Raw genomic sequence first — 19,150 nt, forward strand, 5'->3', positions numbered from 1 at the left:
TTCTGCCTAGTCCGCCATCTTGCCGGAACTCTCCTGGTCCATCACTCTTTCTTAAACTTATCTGTGGATACGTCACCAGAATATTCTCTGGGTCTGTATTCATGACCTTTAGTACAATTCTTTGTATCCACACTAACTGGCCTCAGAGTATAAGTGAGTAATGAGTTAGAGTTGAAAGAATATTGTCTGAGAGAGAGAGAGGCGTCCAGGGTCTTCCATGAGCAGGTAGGTGGCCCTGGGCAGGTGATTTAACATCCAGTCCTCAGTTTCTTTACCTGTAAAATGAGGGGATTATATGTGTTCAATGTTCCCCAAACTTGAGGCTTAAGTACATCCTTCATGATTATGCCAAATATATGTGCCACCTGGAATATCGCCTATCAATATTTTCTGTAAATTCACTTGCCCTTTTGACATAAATCAATTTCTCTTAAAGGAAACTTTACATTAGTACCTTAAATGGAAAATCAATATCAACTAACATAAATTATAAGTAAATATGTTAAATGAAATCAAAGCAAAAAAAAAATGTATTAGATTCTAAGTAAATATTTTTGCCAGTTGAAGTCTCAGATCATGTCACCCGGTTGTCTCTTTCTGATAAAAGGACCTATTAGCATGGCATAAGGCAGGAGTCTTAAGGAGCTCTGGTGGCATAGTGGATAAGGCACTTGGCTGCTAACCAGAAGAAGGTCAGTGGTTCAAATCCATGGAAGGAAGATGGGGCTATCTACTTCCATTAAAATTTACAGCCTCGGAAACCCAATGGGGGTTGCTATAAGTCAGAATCTACTTGATGGCAGTGAGTTTGGTTTGTTTTTTGGTGAGGGCAGGGGTCGGCAAAGTAATTATTTGAGGGCTTGTGGGCCGTATAGTCTCTGTTGCAACTATTTAGTTCTGTTACTGTATTGTGAAAGCAATCATCGACCAAATATAAATGAATGGGTGTGGCTGTGTTCCAATAAAACTTTATTTACAAAAACAAGTGACAGGCTAGATTTGGTCCACAGTCTGTAGGATAGAGCTCTGGTGCTGCTGTGGCTTAGGCATTTAGCTGCTAACCACAAGGTTGGTGGTTCAAACTCACCAGCACTCCATGGGAGAAAGAGGAGGCAGTCTGCTTCTGTAAAGATTGACAGCTTTGGAAGCCCTACGAAGCAGTTCTACTCTGTCCTCTAGGGTTGCTATGCATCAGAATCCACTCAGTGACAGTGGGTTTGGGTTAGAAGAGTGAGACAGACACATTATACCCAGGCAGACCAACTGAAAGAGAAGACTTGAGAGAGAATTTTAAAAGTAATTCTTCTCCCAGTTAGAAACCCAATGAGTTTCGTGCCTTCTCAGGACACACACACACACACACAAACAACTCTCACCCATTTTGGAAAGTTGTGATTTGGATTTTTAGTCTAAGATTCTATGATGAGCCTCTTCCTTTTTCCTTTATCTTTTGCTCCTTCACTAAGGTTCAGCATTTCTGTACAGTGCCCTGTGCAGCCCCTCAGTACATTTTTAAGTTGTCTTTCTTATTCATTGGGATGTCCATGGAGCAAGTTTCTAATCTTTGTCAGCCCACTGGCTCTCAACTTTAGCTGTACATTGGAATTATCTGGAGAGGTTTTTTTTTTTTTTTTTTTTTTTTAATGAACAGAACTTGAGCCCTCCTCTCATTGATCTGATTTGATAGGACTAGAGTGGGACTCAGTCATTTGTGTATTTTGAAGCATTCCAAATGCTTTTGATGTGCATCCTGGGTTGAGAAGCTACTAATCTATATTCTGGGGGCAGTAGTGGTTCAGTAGCAGAATTCAACTACAGACCAAAAGGTTGGCAGATTGACCCCACCCAGGGTGCCTCGGAAGGAAGACCTGATAATCTTCCAAAAGGTCATGGCCTTGAAAATCCTATGGAGCAAATCTGCAACACATGGGGTCTCCGTGAATCATAACGAACTCAAAAGCAAAAGATTGGTTTTGGGGTTTGAGTGATCCCTCCACTATTCTGAGGGCAAGATGCTTTAGGAGAGGGGGAATGAAAAGTTTGGGGTAAGATGAAGAGAAGGGCCTGTTGGAGATGTGACAGGAGGGCTAATTCCTCCCCTGCTCTGAGTCCTCTGATAATGACACCTCCTTGGCCAGCGTTCTCTCACGGTCTTATTTGATCTTTGCAAGATTCTGTAGGATAGGGCAGAGATTAATCCCATTCACAGATGAGAATTATAAAACACGACTCCATCTGAATCAGAAGAGACACTGTGGGCAGACTTTGACGGTAGTGTCTCTCCTGCATGCAGGAGATGGTGGTCCATTTAGTTTAGTAAATAGTGGCATCCAGCCTTCATTTCTCATTTCACTTCTCACTGTCTTGTCGTCAAGAATATTTATTGATCACATGCCTATGCAGGAGGTTCTTGGCTTCTTTGGTCCACAGATAAGTCACAGGTCTCAGCTGATGTTTCCATGAAAGATCAGCATTCTGAGAGTTGGGATGAGTAGGGTTTTTTTTTTTTTTTTTTAATCTCCTTGAGTTTTGTATGCCCATGAAATGTAAGAGCAAAACTTTTTTTTTTTAAATAACTTTTACAGGGACAAAAAAAAAGGAGATATATTGCTGAGAAGTCAGTAGTAGAGTCCCTGGAGCCAGACTGTGTGGGTGTGAGTCTCTGTTCCACTATTTACTAGCTGTGTGACCTTGGACAAATTATTAACCTCTCTGTCTTGGTTTTCCATCTGCAGGTATGGTAGTGCAGTGGTAGTGCTTTTGGTTGCTAAATGAAAGGTTGGTGGTTTGAACCCATCAGCCGTTTCACAGGAGAATGATATGGCAATCCACTTCTGTGAAGATTTCAACCTTGGAAACCATGTAGGGTTGTTCCACCCTGTCTTCTAGGGTCGCTGTGAGTTGGTATCAACTCAACAGTGACAGGTTTGGCTTAATACCTACCTCATAAGATTTTTGTGGGGTTTAAATGAGTTATTGCATATAAATTAATTGAACCAGTGCCTGGCACATAATAAATGATTTCTATTTTGTCACATTCTAAGTTTTTCTCCCATAAATTCTCTTGGATGTTCACCCTGTGCTGCTACTTATCTGTATAAATACAAAATGGTTTCTGACCTAGGAATAACTTACATAATCAGTTGTGTTGCATTTACTAAGTCCCTATTTTAAAGCCTTCCCACAAAGCATCATGGAAGGGACTCATCCAACACTCAACAGGAATCAGGTCAACATGGAAAAAAATAATGAAAATAGTATTGAACACTCACCATGCTCCAGGAGCTTCCGATACATGTCCTTATGATGACCTGCAGGAGGCAGGCACTGTATTTACCATCTTTCAGGAAAACAGAGCCTTAGGACACCCGTTACCATCAAGGCAATCCAACCCATGGTAACCTCATGTGTTACAGACTAGAACTGTCTTATAGCCTTGGCTTTGCTACAATCTTTATGGAAACAGATTGCCACACCTTTCTTCCAGGGAGCCACTGGGTCAGTTCAAACTGCCAACTGTTTGGTTAGTATCCTATTTTTATGCAAATAAGACACGTTGTGTGTGTTTGCCAACTGCCCCATCTCCCTCAGGTCATTTTGTAACTGTGCAGTATGCTGATGTTTTATTTATTTATTTACACTGACATGTAAAAGAATAGTAGCATAGAGCCCTTATTGAAATAGTGGCAAAAAAATGTATATTAATTCCATAAAAATACTGCAGTCTGAGGGCAAACCATTTGGTTCACCCCGGGACCTATCTCCATAAGAAAAGAGAAGAATAGGATGGCATGCTCGAGGGTAAATTTCTGAGAACGGGGGGCCCTTGTGTGACCTCAAAGAAATCCTTTCTTCAAACTGGACCTCAGTTTTCCCAGCTCTATAATTGCACAAGGTAAGTTTAGCCAAAAGCGTCAACATTGATTCTAGAGCTCAGGCACTAACAGTGGCATTGGCAAGTGCTTAAAGGAGAATTCAGGCGATCTGCGGCTCTGCCCAGCAGTCTTCATCTGCCTCCGTTTTGTTCCTGCTTATTAGCCACTGCCTGGTTTTAATCCTGGCCCTGGCTTTTATCTTCTCAGCCTCCTCCTTGTTTCATGCCATCTCAAGCAGCAGTCTGCTTTAGATTAGTGCACAGCTAGCCCTCTGCTCTCTGATCCCAACACTTCCTAAGAGCCCTTCTGGGCCAGAGCTTGGATACCACACAACCACTTTCAAATATTTACTGAGCAGAGGGCAGCAAGCCAAGGCTTCTGGGGAGCTGCACTGGAAATAGAAAACAATAACAATAACACTCCCTTCACATTTCAATAAATTTTCAGTTTACAAATGACCCTAAGATCTTATGCCATCGAGCATCTTCCCTCTTTCGTGCCACCAACCAAGTGCTCGCTATGGTCCAGCTCAGTGCTGCTGTGTCCCAGCACAATGACATCTCAACCACACGCTATTCCACGAGGGAGGGCATCCCCCCTTTACAGATGAGGTAACTAAGGCTCAGAGAGATTGATCAGCTTTCCTGGGCTGTACAACTAGCGAGGGGCAAAACGGATCGAACACAGTAGATCCAAGTTCACAGTCTGTGCTATGTCATTATACCGCGTTTCATGGTCTGGGAGTGTGGCTTACTGTTGAATGCCTTTGAGGTGGTTTCGACTGATAGTGGCCCAATGTACAACAGAATGAAACACTGCCCATAACTGCTGCTACGTTTGAGTCCATTCTTGCAGCCATTGTGTCAATCCATCTTGTTGAGAAGCTTCTTTTTCACTGACCCTTTACTTTACCAAGTATGATGTCCTTCTCCAGAGACTGATCCCTCTTAATAACATGTCCAAAATACATGACACAAAATCTTTGCTTCTAAGGAAAAGAACATTCTGGCAGTACTTCTTCCAAGACATATTTGTATTTGTTTGTTCTTCTGGCTTTCCATGGTATATTCAATATTCTTCACCAGCATCATAATTCAAATACATCAGTTCTTCAGTCTTCCTTGATCATTGTCCAGCTTTTACATGCTTATGAAAAAACTCACTGCCATTGAGTCGATTCGATTTGACTCATAGCAACTCCTCCCTGGGTTTCCGAGGTGGTATCCCTATGGAAGTAGATTGCCCAACCTTCCTTCCGAGGAGTGGCTGGTGAGTCAACTGAAAATACCATGGCTTGGATCAGATGAACCTTAGCTCTCAAAGTGACATCTTTGCTTTTGAACACTTTAAAGAGGTCTTTTGCAGCCCAATGCAATATGTCATTTGATATCTTGACTGCTGCTTCCGTAGGTGTTGATTGTGAGTCCAAGTGAAATAAAATCCTCAACAACTTCAATCTCTTCTCCATTTATCATGATGCTACTTATTGGTGCAGTTGTGAGGATTTTTGTTTTCTTTATGTTGAAGTGTAATCCATACTGAAGGCTATAGTCTTTAATCTTCAGCAGTAAGTGCTTCAAGTCCTTTTCACATTCAGCAAGCAAGGCCGTGTCATCTGCATATCACAGGCTGTTAATGAATCTTCTTCCAATCCTGATACCATGTTCTTCATAGAGTTCAGCTTCTCGGATTATTTGCTTAGGATACAGATGGAATAAGTGTGGGAAAGGAAACAACCCTGACACACATCTTTCCTGACTTTAAACTATACTATATCCCCTTCTTCTGTTCAAACAACTGCCTCTTGGTCTATGTACAGGTTCTACGTGAGTATAATTAAGTGATTTGAAATTCCCATATTTTGCAATGTTATCCATAATTTGTTATGATCCACATAGCTTAATGCCTTTGTGTAGTCAATAAGATACAGGTAAACATCTTTCTGGTATTCTCTGCTTTCAGTCAAGATCCATTTGATGTCAGCAATGATAACTCTTGCTCCACGTCCTCTTCTGAGTCCACTTTGAATTTCCGGCAGGTCCCTGTGATAAACTGCTGCAAATGATTTGAAGTGTCTTCAGCAAAAGATATGATATTGGGTGTGATATTGATGATATTGTTCAATAACTTCTACATCCCATTGATCACTTTTCTTTGGAATAGGCACAAATATGTATCTCTTCCAGTCAGTTGGCCAGGTAGCTGTCTTCCAAATTTCTTGGCCTAGATAAGTGAGCGCTTCTAGCATTGCATCCATTAGTTGAAACATCTCAGTTGGTATTCCATCAATTCCTGGAGCTTTGTTTTTTGCCAATGCCCTCAGTGCATCTCGGGCTTCTTCCCTCAGTACCAATGGTTCTTGACTATAAGCAACCCTTGAAATGGTTGAATATTGACCAATTCTTTTCGGTACAGTGACTCTATGTATTCTTTCCACTTTCTTTTGATGCTTCATCTGCCATTCAATTTTTTGACCATAGAATCTTTCAATATTATAACTCAAGGCTTAACTTTTTCTTTCAGTTCTTTCAGCTTGAGAAATGCCAAGCATGTTTGTTTGCTTTTCTAACTCCAGGTCTCTGCACATTTCATGATAACACTTTTGTCTTCTTGAGCCACCCTTTGAAATCTTCTGTTCAGCTCTTTCATTTCATCATTTCTTTCATTTGCTTTGGCTGTTCTCCATTCAAGGGCAACTTTTAGTCTCTTCTGACATCATTTTTGTCTTTTCTTTCTTTCCTATCCTTTTAATGACCTTTTTCTTTCTTAATGTATGATGTTCTTGATGTCATCCCACAACTTGTCTGGTCTTCAGTCATTAGTGTTCATTGTGTCAAATCTATTCTTGACATGACCTCTAAATTCAAGTGGGATATTCTCAAGGTCCTACTTTAGGCCTTGTTTCTGCGACTTACATCCGAGGAACCAGAAGTCAGGCAACAGGAAGAGTTCAGGGTTGATACATGCAAGGAAACTCCCCTTTCAATTAATTGGTTAATCACATCAGATCAGATCGTGAAAGTGATTACATAATATTACATTACATTATGGAAGAGCAACCAGTCCAATGTCTACCAAAACACTGAGAACCCTAGTCTAACCAAGTTGATACATAACATGAACCATCATATCACATGTATCGTGTTTGTGATGTAATAACACAATACTGGGTCATAGTAGTAAGCACACAAGTACACAGATTTAGAAATCATTGTTTAGTTTCTCTCCAGACTACCTTTCCTCCACCTTCATCCCCACACCCTCCTCTATTTTTTTCTGGCTTGCTTAACTAACTCCCTTTCATCTTTTAGGAACCAGCACAAATGTCAAGTCCTCCAGAAAAATCTTCCTTTTCCTCCCAGTTATTTGCATCCAAAGTCCCTACAATATCTTAATGCAATTGCCATCTATTTGTGTGTCTATTTCCTTGGGGACGAGGACTGTGCTTCATATATCGTGTGTCCCCCTCCCCTTGGGTATTGCTTGGCACACAGTAGATATCAACTAGTTTGTTGAGGGATGGAAGAAGAGAAGATAGATTGGAGGAGGAAGGAGAAAGGGAGGAGAAAACTGAGAAGGGAGGGAGCATTATTCAGAGGATAGTCTAATTTGCCTGCTGCATGTTACTTTTCAATTCATTCATAGGTTTGCTGAGTCAGAATGCACTCCACAGCACCTAACAACAACAGTGTTATCCAAATAGAAAACCAGAACACAGGAACAGGGAATGTAAGGCTATGGCTTGGAAAATGCTAGTTACTATGAGCAATCTATTTGCAAACCATATCCCCCAGCCATGTTCATCTCACCTTCCTGACTTTCCTGAACCCATCTGGAACCCACTTCTTGCCCATTTTGATTTGATTCTCATGCCCACAAACCTGCTTTATTTGAAAGACTTGCCCAGGGGCTCCAAGTTCCAAACGCTGAAACTCCTGATTGGCTTTTCAGAGTGCTGCTAAATGAGAGGTTGGAGGTTCAAGTCTACCCCAGAGGTGCCTCACAAGAAGGGCCTGGTGATTGCTTCTGAAAAATCAGCCACTGGAAACCATGGAGCACAGTTGTAGTCTGACACACATGGGGTCACCATGAGTTGGAATCAACTCGAGGACATGGTTACTGGTTACTCAACTCCTTCAGAAGCTCTGTCTCCAGAATTTACTACAACCTGGAGGAATATTTTCTCACAATGTTCCATTTCTATCATAAGTGTTAAGACTTCCTTGCATTGGACTGAACAGAGGCTTCTGATAGGGTGTCTATTTTTCCATTCTTGCCTTTCTGGCTGGGAGTATCAGGAACTCAATACAGGAGCTGACCTTCCTTGTGGGTGGCAGATGGGCTAGAGCAAGGGCATCCGTGAGTCATTTCACAGACTGGATGTTTTCAGTCCAGGTGACACAGCTTCCTAGGATCGTAGAATCTAAGTTTACTTTCTGTGTCTCCTCCCTCAAGAAAAACCTATCACTCATTTCCTCATTTTGTATGAAGGAATACAGAGACACAGAGGAGGGATATGTAGATATGTCAGAAGAAAGAAAGCTCAGACTGGAAGTTACCAGCTTATTCCAACCTTTCAACTAGCAGCTGAGCTGAGCATGTAGCCGTTTGTACCACTCTCAGACTCCATAGCCTTAATGTTGTTGTTGTTGTTGTTATGTGCCGTCGAGTCAAACCTGACTCATAGCGACCCCTCCTTGGGTTTCCGAGGCAGTATCACTACGGAAGTAGGATTGCCCAACCTATTATAAACATGGTATTGTTTGAGCATATCTATCTATCTATATATCTATGTTGTTGTTGTTGTTATGTGCCGTTGAGTCGTCTCTGACTCATAGCAACCTTTCCTTGAGTTTCCAAGGCAGTATCACTACGGAAGTAGATTGCCTAATCTTCCTACCGAGGAGTGGCTGGTGGTGGGTTTGAACAGCCAACTTTCTGGTTAGTAGTCAAGTGCCTTAGGCACTATGCTACCAGAGCTCCCATATATCTAGATATATCAATGTTTATCTATATATGTGTATACATACACACACATACACATTCATATCTTATATATTTATATATACTGAAAAGATACAGAATATACGCAGGTACATCTGCCAAACTTGTTTAATCAAAATATGCAGACTTTGAAAACTGAAGACCATTACAAGTTGTGCCTCACAGAACAGTGGAGGGACTAGCATTTATGTAGCTCCTCTATAAACTCAGCACTTGAAATGTTACCTCCTATAAGCCTCAAACCTTGCAAAACTTTGTCCCCATTTTGCGTATCTTAGATGTCAATGGGAGCTTAGAGGTTAATGACCCAAGTTCCTGTTGGGTGCTAAGGAGCAGAACTAGCATTCAAATCCAAGTCCAGGTAGGCTCAAAATCCAGACCTCTGAAATCATTTTTTATTAACATCTCCTAATATCTCCGATGGGCCATTTTTTTGTGTGTTTCTTGAGTGTCAGTGTAAACACTGTTTAAAAAAACCAGCACTGTTGCTCTGCCTCTATAGGCATTTAGCAGAAATAAGTTTAATACTCATGCCCACCACCTGTCTGTCGGTTTGTTGTATGATGGTGGTTTGCGTGTTGCTGTGATTCTGGAAGCTCTGCTACCAGTATTTCAAATCCTAGCAGGGTCACCCATGGTGGGCAGGCTTCAACAGAGCTTCCGGACTAAGACAGACTAGGAAGAAAGGCATGGAGATTTGTTTCTGAAAATTAGCCAATGAAAACTTATGGAGTACAACAGAACATTGTCCATACAGTACTGGAAGATGAGCCCTTAGGTCAGAAAGCTCTCAAACTCACAGGTGTCACAAGAATGATGACAGCAATGATCAGGAAGGTGGCACAGGCCTGGACAGCATTTCTTTCTGTTATACACGAGCTCACCATGAGGTGGAGCCACTCAATGGCAACTCACAACATGACATCTGTGTACACACGCATGTTCATCCCACCTTCCTGACATCCCTGAACCCGTCTGGAGTCCACTTCCTCCCCATTTTGACCTGACTCACATACCCACAGACCGCCTTTGTTTGAAAGCCTTGCTCAGGGGCTCCAGGTTTCAAACATTGAAAGTCCTGACTGGCCAACAGGCCGGAGGCCCCAAAGTCAGCTGCCTGCCACACAAACAATGAACAATGGGTGTGGAATGTTGGATCTGTATACATTCCTGAGAAGTTCTTTATTGGAATAAGCCATAGGGCGCTCCTTGCACAAACATCGGGTATCCCTGATGAATACGGCCATTGTCCGGAGCACCAGCCACACAAAGGGGAAAGCGTCCAAATGGACTGTTTGCTTTCTTCCTTTTTTTCAAATCACATCATCTGATCCCTTCAATTTGACATCAAATATCCTGCACTTCCAAGGGGGAAGACTGAATGCTCTTCTCAAGAGGAGAAGGAAAGATAATCCACGTGGCTGAGAGGGGTCCTCACAGGAAGCCACACACGGGACTGTGATGTCCACCTACCCGGCTGATGGCTGTGCCACTGGTGTAAAGTTCTGGAATTATTTGTTAAGCAATAAAGGGAAATGAAGATCCTCATCTTTGTTTCTGTCATGCAGTCCAACACTCTCCCACTGCACCCCCAGGTATCCCAAATGGCATTCTTTTACTCACTTTTTGGCCTTAGATAAACAACCTGCACATGGTCACAGATTTCTTTTCCCACCCCCTCAGATCCTACAAACCACTAGTCGTTCTCAAGTTGACTGCCTGATGGCGACCGCACGTGGGTCAGAGGAGAGATGGGCTCCACAGGGTTTCAGTGGCCGGTTTTTCAGAAGTAGATCCTCAGGCCTCTCTTTTGAGGCACCTCTGGGTGGATTCAAACTGCCAACCTATTGATTGGGACTTCTCAGCGCCGTAGCTCTGCATGACCTTTTAGTAAGGTCATGGAGTGACCTTACTAAAATAGGAAGGCCACGGGGTCAGGAACACCATTCACACCTGACAGAGTCAGAAGGTCTGGTTCTAGTTCTAATCTTTGATTCGGCCACCACCTGGCCAGGTGACCTTAAATACATCTCCATGCAGTCTCCACAAGTCCACACTACTTTGTTGTGTAAATGAGATAAAGATGCCCCTTGGGGTGGCAGCTCTGCAGCCCAGGGGTTGGCAAAGTGCAGCTTCTGCTGGACCCCAGCCCTGCTGCCTGCAGGTGAGGCACAGTCTGCACAGCCATTCACAGCAGCCACGTGTCTCTGTTTCAGATGGTTAGTTAGGAAACGGGACAGGTAATAGGTGTCCCACCAAATTCTCTGTCGTGATGAGACCTGGCTGAATTCCACTTCACGCCCAGAGTCCTCCACAGACCCAGCTGATATAAAGCAAAGACACTCCCTTGGGATCTCAACTTCCTTACCCTTCCATGCTCCGAGACCACTTCTTCTAGATTTTGACCAAAAACAAGGTTGGCTTCATGGGCGTGTGATTTTGGTAGTCGTACAGGACACAACACTCAGAAGGACCCTGCTCTTGGTTTACGCTCCAATGTCACCATCTTGAGATCCTTAATGGTGTTTTAAGGAGGAGCCCACACTTGCATTTTGCACTGAGCCTTGCAAATTCAGTAGTTGGTTCTGTCAATAAACTTCCATTTGTTACCTAGTGGGATTTTATCAGAAGCAACCAGTTGTTTTCTTACTCTTCATGAAAGATCTGGATAAGGACAATGTGGTATGTCACCCCTGTGCCCAAACATGAATACCTCGGTCAAACAGAGCGTGAGGCCCGACAGAAGGTGAATTTTAGGAACAAATAGAGCTGGGTGCAGCCCAACATCAGCAAAATCTCAGACAGATTCCCTAACCCACCTGACGCCAGGTTTCCTTGTCTGTGAAGTAAGAATAATAATGTGGACTCCCTATTAATAGTGAAGAAAGGTCTGTAAGCTACCTGGCACATGTAGGTGTTCTACCAATGTCTATCTCTACTCCCCACCCCCTGGGTCCTACTGGTGTGTTTTAGGAATAAATGCTTCAAAATGGGCCACACATTCACATTGCAAAGAGCAATAGGGTGACAGGTGGCCCTGAAGATCCCCTTGGCTCTAGGATCCCATGATTCTACATAATTCAAAGTCTGGAATCCAGACCCAGGAGCCCTGGTAGCACAAGGGTTAAGTCCCCAGTGCCTAACCAAAAGGCTGGCAGTTGGAACCCACTAGTGTCTCCTTGGCAGAGGAGACCTGGTGATCTGCTTCCGTAAAGATTACAGCCTGGAAAACCCTATGGGATGGTTTTACTCTGTCCTATAGGGTCCCAAGAGTCACAATCAACTTGATGGCACAAAAGAGAAACAACAACAGAAGCCAGATCTCCTCCAGTCCACGGATATGAGTTAGGATACGTTTGGTTGCAAGGGCAGAAACTCAACTCATACCAGCTTTGGTAATGTGGCAGTTTCTTATTACGTAACTGGGAAGGCCAAGAATAGAGCTAGTTCCAGGCACTCTTGTATCTACAGATTTAAGTAATGCTATTCATTCTTCCTCTCCATCCACCTCCCTCCTCATTCCCAGCATTTTCACTCTTCTTATCTCTTCTTTGCTTCATTTTGAAATCATACTCTCTTTAATATAGTGGGCCAGATGGTCACCAACAGCCCTAGAGTCGCTCTCATCACACTTTCTCAGCTCAGCAAATCCAGTAGGGAAAGACATGCTTCTCTCTTGATATCTATACATCAATCAAGGAAAAAACTCTAATTGAGCCTGCTGAGTTCCTGACTCCTAAACCAGTTGCCAGAGTGACAAGGTATATACCCAAACAGGGAACAAAAGGCAGGATGGTGGGGCTCAAGCCTGTGGCAGACGGCCCAGTGAAAGACCATGTGAAGTGGGGGAAGGGGAGAACACCCAAGGGAAATAGGGAAACGAGAGAAACACAGTGTGTTCACTGTGCCTCAAGTGGTTCACTGTACCTTCCCAATGGGAGCCAAAGGAAATGAAATGCCAGGGTGTGAGCCATAGCACTGAAATCTGCCTTCTCTGAGGGTTGGGAATAAGTGAACACATGTCACCAAAAAGAATCTCCATGAGGGAAGGCAAACACAGAGGGTGTTCAAGGAGCTACTAGCTGCTTAACTGTAATTAACCTCACATCTAAGATGTTTTAATACTGATGCATTTGTTTTATGGTTAGTTTATATATATATCAGTGATACTGGCTTTCCACTTTAGTGCTCATCAAGTTTTCTCTTTAAAACAACTTCATTTATGGAAAAATAAGTAGGTCTGTTGAAAGAAAAATAAAAACAACAACAAAAAAAACCCATTGGTGTTGAGTTTATTTCAACTCATAGCAATCCTATAGGACAGAGTAGAACTGCCCCAAATGATTTCCAAGGCTGTAATCTTTATAGCAGTAGACTGCCATATCCTTCTCCCATAAGAGCAGCTAGTGGGTTCAAACCGCTGACCTTGCAGTCTGCAGCTGTGCGCTTTAATGAGTGCAGCGCCAGGGTTTCTTGAAAGGAAAATAATAAGTGAAGAATAACAATACAGACAGAGGTAGCTGTGGACTAATTTGCTGCTGGAGCACGCTGATGACTGAAGTCTAGGAAACATTCACTTAGGTTATAAATAGGAGTTTTCTGTCCCCAAGGAGAGAAAGACAAACACCGTGCTCTTGTTAGTGTAGATGATAACTAAATATTTTTTCTATATTAAATGAAATATTATTTATTTATCTCTGACAACTAAATATTATTTCTCTAATTGAATGGAGGGCAAAGTTTCAGCCCAGGCCACCAAATGGATCTGTAGAAAGATCTTAGAACCCTCAACTTCCGGTGGGCAAACCAAGTCCCTAGATACACTTGTGTATAGCCAGCACTTCAAGATATTGGTCTGCTGCAGTCTTTGTTCTGGAGAGAGACACACAAAAGTTTGCTTGCTATGAAAATAGCTTGTCCCGGAAGGGGCCGGTGCGGCCACGGGAGATCCTTGGTGAGATGGATTGGCACATCAGCCGTAACAATGCATCGGAACATGCTGGCAATGGTGAGGGTGGTTCAGGATTGGGTGATGTTTTGTTCTGTTGTACATAAGGTCACCACGATTTGGAGTCGATTTAACAGCACCTAACAAAGCAGTAACAAATATTGTGCACTCACCTTTTCAATTATTTTCTCTAGGCCAAAGCAAGAAGTCATCAGGGCTTTAACGCAGACCGAGATGCCAAAAGGCTGAACAAAGCCTGCAAAGGAATAGGTATGATAGCTGTTTTGTTTGCTAATATAAATTTGAAGATAATCACATAAACTTGACTTCACGTCCAACTTCCCCATAATCTTAGGGCTATGACCTCCCACTTGTTTTGTGTACATCAAGCTAATCCAAGTTGACCATTTCTAAGGATGTCTTTATAAAAGGTCCAGGTTAAGGGGAGCAAGGTTTTCTTGCTAAGTGGTACAGATTTTCTGTTTGGGATGATGAAAAAGTTTTTTGGATACAAATAGTGGTGATGGTTGGACAAAAAAAAAAAAAAGAGTTATACAGAGAATGACTTGAACAGAGAGAAAAATTCTTGGAATTAACAATGCTTCAAAATGCCATAAGGATCTGATTCCACCACTTTCTAAAAAAAACATACTTTAATGTTGGTTTACTTATATTATAGTCAGGTCTTCCTGACCCCTCCTAAGTGGTTGCAAAGTACTAAGTAGCTTGTGAAGGTCAAATGTTGGCACCCCACCCACCCACACAGCGAATTAGACCACTTACTTCACTTGTTTTACATGAGACATGCAGCACTAAGAGAAGAGCTCTTGGCCATCCTGGAGGTTTTACAAGTCTAACTTTCAACTTTTCGGACACTGTTGTTGTTGTTAGGTGCCGTCCTCCCCGACTCATAGCGACCCCTCCTTGGGTTTCCGAGGCAGTATCACTAAGGAAGTAGAAAGCCCAACCTTCCTTCCAAGGAGTGGCTGGTGGGTTTGACTCATCAGCCTTCGGTTAGCAGTCAAGTGCTTTAGGCACTAGCTACCAGGTGATAAGAAGAGAAGAGGTGAGGGTGGTGGGTGTGAGGGAGGATGGGGGAGTGGTGGTGTGGTATGCATGGAACTGGAAGGGAAGGCTCCATAGCAACACTATTTGTTATCCTCTGCCCCAAACTGCCTGTTTCCCCAGGAACTTGTGTAGCTTGTCTATTTGCATCATCTGGAGAATTACCTTAACCCTCTCACAATGACTATGTAACACAAAGTCATCCAACAAGTCACATGTCACATCTTCTTTCATAAGCTCTGCTGTATGAAACCCACACAAGTTCAAATTCTTAGAGGAGAAAGAGATTTTTTTTCCCTCACTTGTGGTGAAAACATACACAGCAAGACATTCACCAACATAATGACTTCCACATTTACAGCTCAGGGACGTTGATGACATTTTTCATATTGTGCCATCATTACTGCTATCCTTTTTAGAGGAAAAAGAGACTTTGATGATATGTTTTTTTAAAAAAATACTTTGCAAAGAAATTTTGTCATGATCTGTTAAAACGGAAAAAGTAATATATATATATTGGAAGAAAGCTGCCTGGCCAACTGACTGGAAGAGATTCATGTTTGTGCCCATTCCAAAGAAAGGTGATCCCACAGAATGCAGAAAGTATTGAACAATATCAGTAGTACCACACACAGTAATTCAAATATAATTCAGAAATGGTTGTAGCAGTACATTGATAGGAAACTGTCAGAAATTCAAGCTAGTTTCAGGAGACGCAGAACAAGGAATGTCATTGCTGATGTCAGATAGATCTTGGCTGACAGCAAAGAATACCAGAAAGATGTTTACTTCTGTTTCATTGACTATGCAAAGGCATTTGACTGTGTGGATCATAAATTGTTAATAACATTGTGAAGAATGGGAGATCCAGAACACTTAATTGTATTTATGAGGAACTTGTACGTAGACCAAGAGGCAGTCATTTAAACACAACAAGGAGATACTACGTGGTTTAAAATCAGGAAGGGTGTCTGTCAGGATTGTATCCTTTCACCATACTTATTCTATTTTTATGCTGAGCAAATCATTTGAAAAACTAGACTATATTAAGAAGAATGCAGCATCAGGATTGGAGGAAGTTTCATTAAAAACTTGTGATATGCAAATGATACAACTTTGCTGAAAGTGAAGAAGACTTGATGCACTTACTGATGATGATTAAAGACTACAGACTTCAGTATGGGTTATGTCTCAACATAAAGAAATAAAAAATCCCCACAATTGAACCATAAATAACATCATGATAAAAGGAGAAAAGATTGAAGTTATCAAGGATTCCATTTTATTTGGATCCACAATCAACACCCATGGGAGCAGCAGTCAAGAAATCAAATGAAATATTGCATTGGGCAAATCTGCTGCAAAACAACTCTTTCAGGTGTTTAAGACCAAAGATGTCACTTTGAAGACTAAGATGCACCCAATCCAAGCCATGGTATTTTTAACCGTTTCCTATGCATGTGAAAGCTGGCCAGTAACTAAGGAAGACAAACCAAGAACTGATGCCTTTGAATTGTGATGCTGGCGAAGAATATTGAATATACCATGGACTGCCAGAAGAACAAACAAATCTGTTTTGGATGAAGTATAGACCAAATTCTCCTTAGAAGTGAGAATGGAGACTTTGTCTCTCATACTTTGGTCATGTTGTCAGAAGGGACCAGTCCCTGGAGAAGCATATCATGCTTTATAAAGTAGAAAGGTCAGCAAAAAAGGGGAAGTGCATCAATGAGATGGATTGACACAGTGGCTGCAACAATCGGCTCAAGCATGGTGGTGGTTGGGAGGATGGCACAGGACCGGGCAGTGTTCTGTTCTGTTCCGTTGTATATGAGGTTGCTGGTCGCATAGTGCCTAAGGCACTTGACTGCTAACCAGAAGGCTGGCGGTTCAAACCCACCAGCCACTCCTCGGAAAGAAGGTTGGGCAATCCTACTTCTGTAGTGATACTGCCTCGGAAACCCAAGGAGGGGTCGCTATGAGTCGGGGCCGACTCGACGGCAAATAACAACAACAACAACAAATGGGTTGGAATGGACTCAACAGCAACTAACAACAACAACTATATATATTGGGGTCCCTGGGTGGTGTAAACAGTTAAACCGTCCACTGCCAACCAAAAGGTTGGAGGTTGGAGTCCCTTGAAAGGAAGGCTTGGCAATCTACTTCCAAAAGCCTTGAAAACTGTATGAATGTAGTTCCACTCTGACACACTTGGACTTGCCACGAGTCTGATTTGACTTCATAGCAGCTCATTTGTTTTTGTTTGTTTTATACCATAAAATATTTTACTTTTCAGAACGACGCAAAGCTCTCACTGTCTCATTGTTTTGAGGGGGCCTGATTTCCTGGTGTTCCAAGGGTGTGTCTGGCCCGCATTTTGGGTAACCCCGAACAGTGCCCATTCCCATCACTGATGCTCTTTATCAGCCCTCCATCTGCGGGCTCAGAGACCCTCTCCTGCCCCTGCCCCAGCTTCCAGGATCCTCACCGCCAGGCTCCACCCAGAACTACCTTCCTTGGGTGGCCCCAGTGGGACTCTTCTGAAGAGAACGCCTTAGTCCTGAGAGTGTGTGGGTCCCAGGGTCCATTTATCCTCCCTGAAATGCAAAAGGATGCTTGTCATCCTCCCTCCTAGGACCATGGAAACATGGGCTATTAATAATCAAAGTGACTTTGGAGATCATCAAGCCCCCCTGCTTCTCAAATTTCAATGTGTATCTTCTAGACTACTTGTTGATCTTGCTCATATGCAGATGCTGATTTGATAAGTCTAAGGGGGATTGAGGGTTTGTATTTCCAATGAGCTCCTACGTGATGTCAAAATAGACTCACAGGAGCAGATTTGGTTTAGTTTTGGTATCTTCTCAGGAAATTGCTCAGAAAGCAAAACCAAGGAAGCCTCAGGCATCCCCAGAGCAGGCTGTCACCCTGTTCTGACCTTTGCTGTGTAATTACTCCACAGGGTCCCATGTACTGTCAGGATTGTGGTTTCCTTTCTCTCTTTTCCAATCTTTCCCAGAACTGCTGGGGACTGACCCCAGTGCTTCAAACCGTCATGCATGGTCACAGGAAATTGTTCATCAGCTCTGACTGCTTATATGACACGCACATTGTGAAATGCAAAGGATGTCACTGTTCTGTCAATCATTTCTTGGTTCAGCCATGGGAACAGTTCCAGGATAAACTGGGGGACCCCAAGAGCTTCAGGGAAATCTAAGAGTCAAGTTCACACCCTCCCTCAGCTCCAAACATTGCTGAGCCATCAGGATGACTTGGCTCTCTGGTCTCTGAAAGCATTTCAGGAAGGAAAGTGTAGAACACACTTTTCAATGTATGTCTTAGCTCGCAGTTCCTGGACTGCCCAGGCAGGAGTGGACTATGACAGCAGAGCGGAGGGAATTTTCTATCGGTTTCTGCTATGTATGGCCCATCTGAATCCCAGCACCAGCCCACCTCATTTTATTGTGCTTCACTTTATTGCACTTTGCATCTTTGTGTTTTTTACAAATTAAATGTGTGAGGCAATTGTGTGGAACAAGTCAATCGCCCTCTTTTTCCCAACAGCGTGTGTTAACTTTGTAACTCTGTGTCACATTTTAGTCATCCTCAAAATATTTCAAATTTTTCTATCCTGCTGTTGCATGCTTAAGAGACTACAGTATAGTGTGAACATAACTTTTATATGCACTGGGAAACAAACAAATTATTGAGACCCACTTTATTGTGATATTTGCTTTATTGTGGTGGTCTGGAAACAAACCCACAATATCTCCAAGGCATGCCTCTATCCGAGTATTGCATGCAGCTTTGAATAAATGCAGAGAGAAGGTTCTAGCATAATGAATGTCTCCATTCCTTTCTTCATTCATGAGGGTTTGCATACATTTAAATATCCACTCATGCAGCCCGTCATCTGATAAACATCGAGAACCTTCTATGTGGCTGTATCGGTGAACAACACCTTCTGCTCCCGTGGAACTTGCAGTGTGGTGGGAGGCAGGAAGGAGGAATGACAGCACAGGGACACAGAGGGAGAAGAGCTGCATCCAGCCTGGAAAAGTCCAATGAGATGAGACCTAAAAGAGGAGGAAGGAGAGTGAAGGGAAGGGCTGGGGATAAAGGTGTTCCAGGTAGAGGAACACCTGTGTGTAGACCCAAAGGTGAGAACAAAAGTGTTGTTTGTTCTAGGACTGCAAGTAATTTACAACGTTGATTAAAAGGAGGCCTGGGCGAAGAACTAGATGGTGCCCAGCTA

The 19,150-nt window shown here is 42.8% G+C and overlaps 1 protein-coding gene across 1 annotated transcript in view; it reads left to right on the forward strand.

Moving 5' to 3' along the window:
- The window catches only part of ANXA13 (annexin A13), a 60,558-nt gene that overhangs the window by 16,946 nt on the left and 24,462 nt on the right, over window positions 1-19,150 (forward strand). The window contains exon 3 of the mRNA XM_007943411.1: window positions 14,022-14,097. Coding sequence (XP_007941602.1) covers window positions 14,022-14,097 — 76 coding nt within the window. The remainder of the gene's footprint in view (window positions 1-14,021; window positions 14,098-19,150) is intronic.

Source organism: Orycteropus afer, unplaced genomic scaffold, assembly GCF_000298275.1.
Source record: "Orycteropus afer afer isolate SDZICR_OR568_19922 unplaced genomic scaffold, OryAfe1.0 scaffold00106, whole genome shotgun sequence".
Lineage (NCBI taxonomy): Eukaryota > Metazoa > Chordata > Mammalia > Tubulidentata > Orycteropodidae > Orycteropus > Orycteropus afer.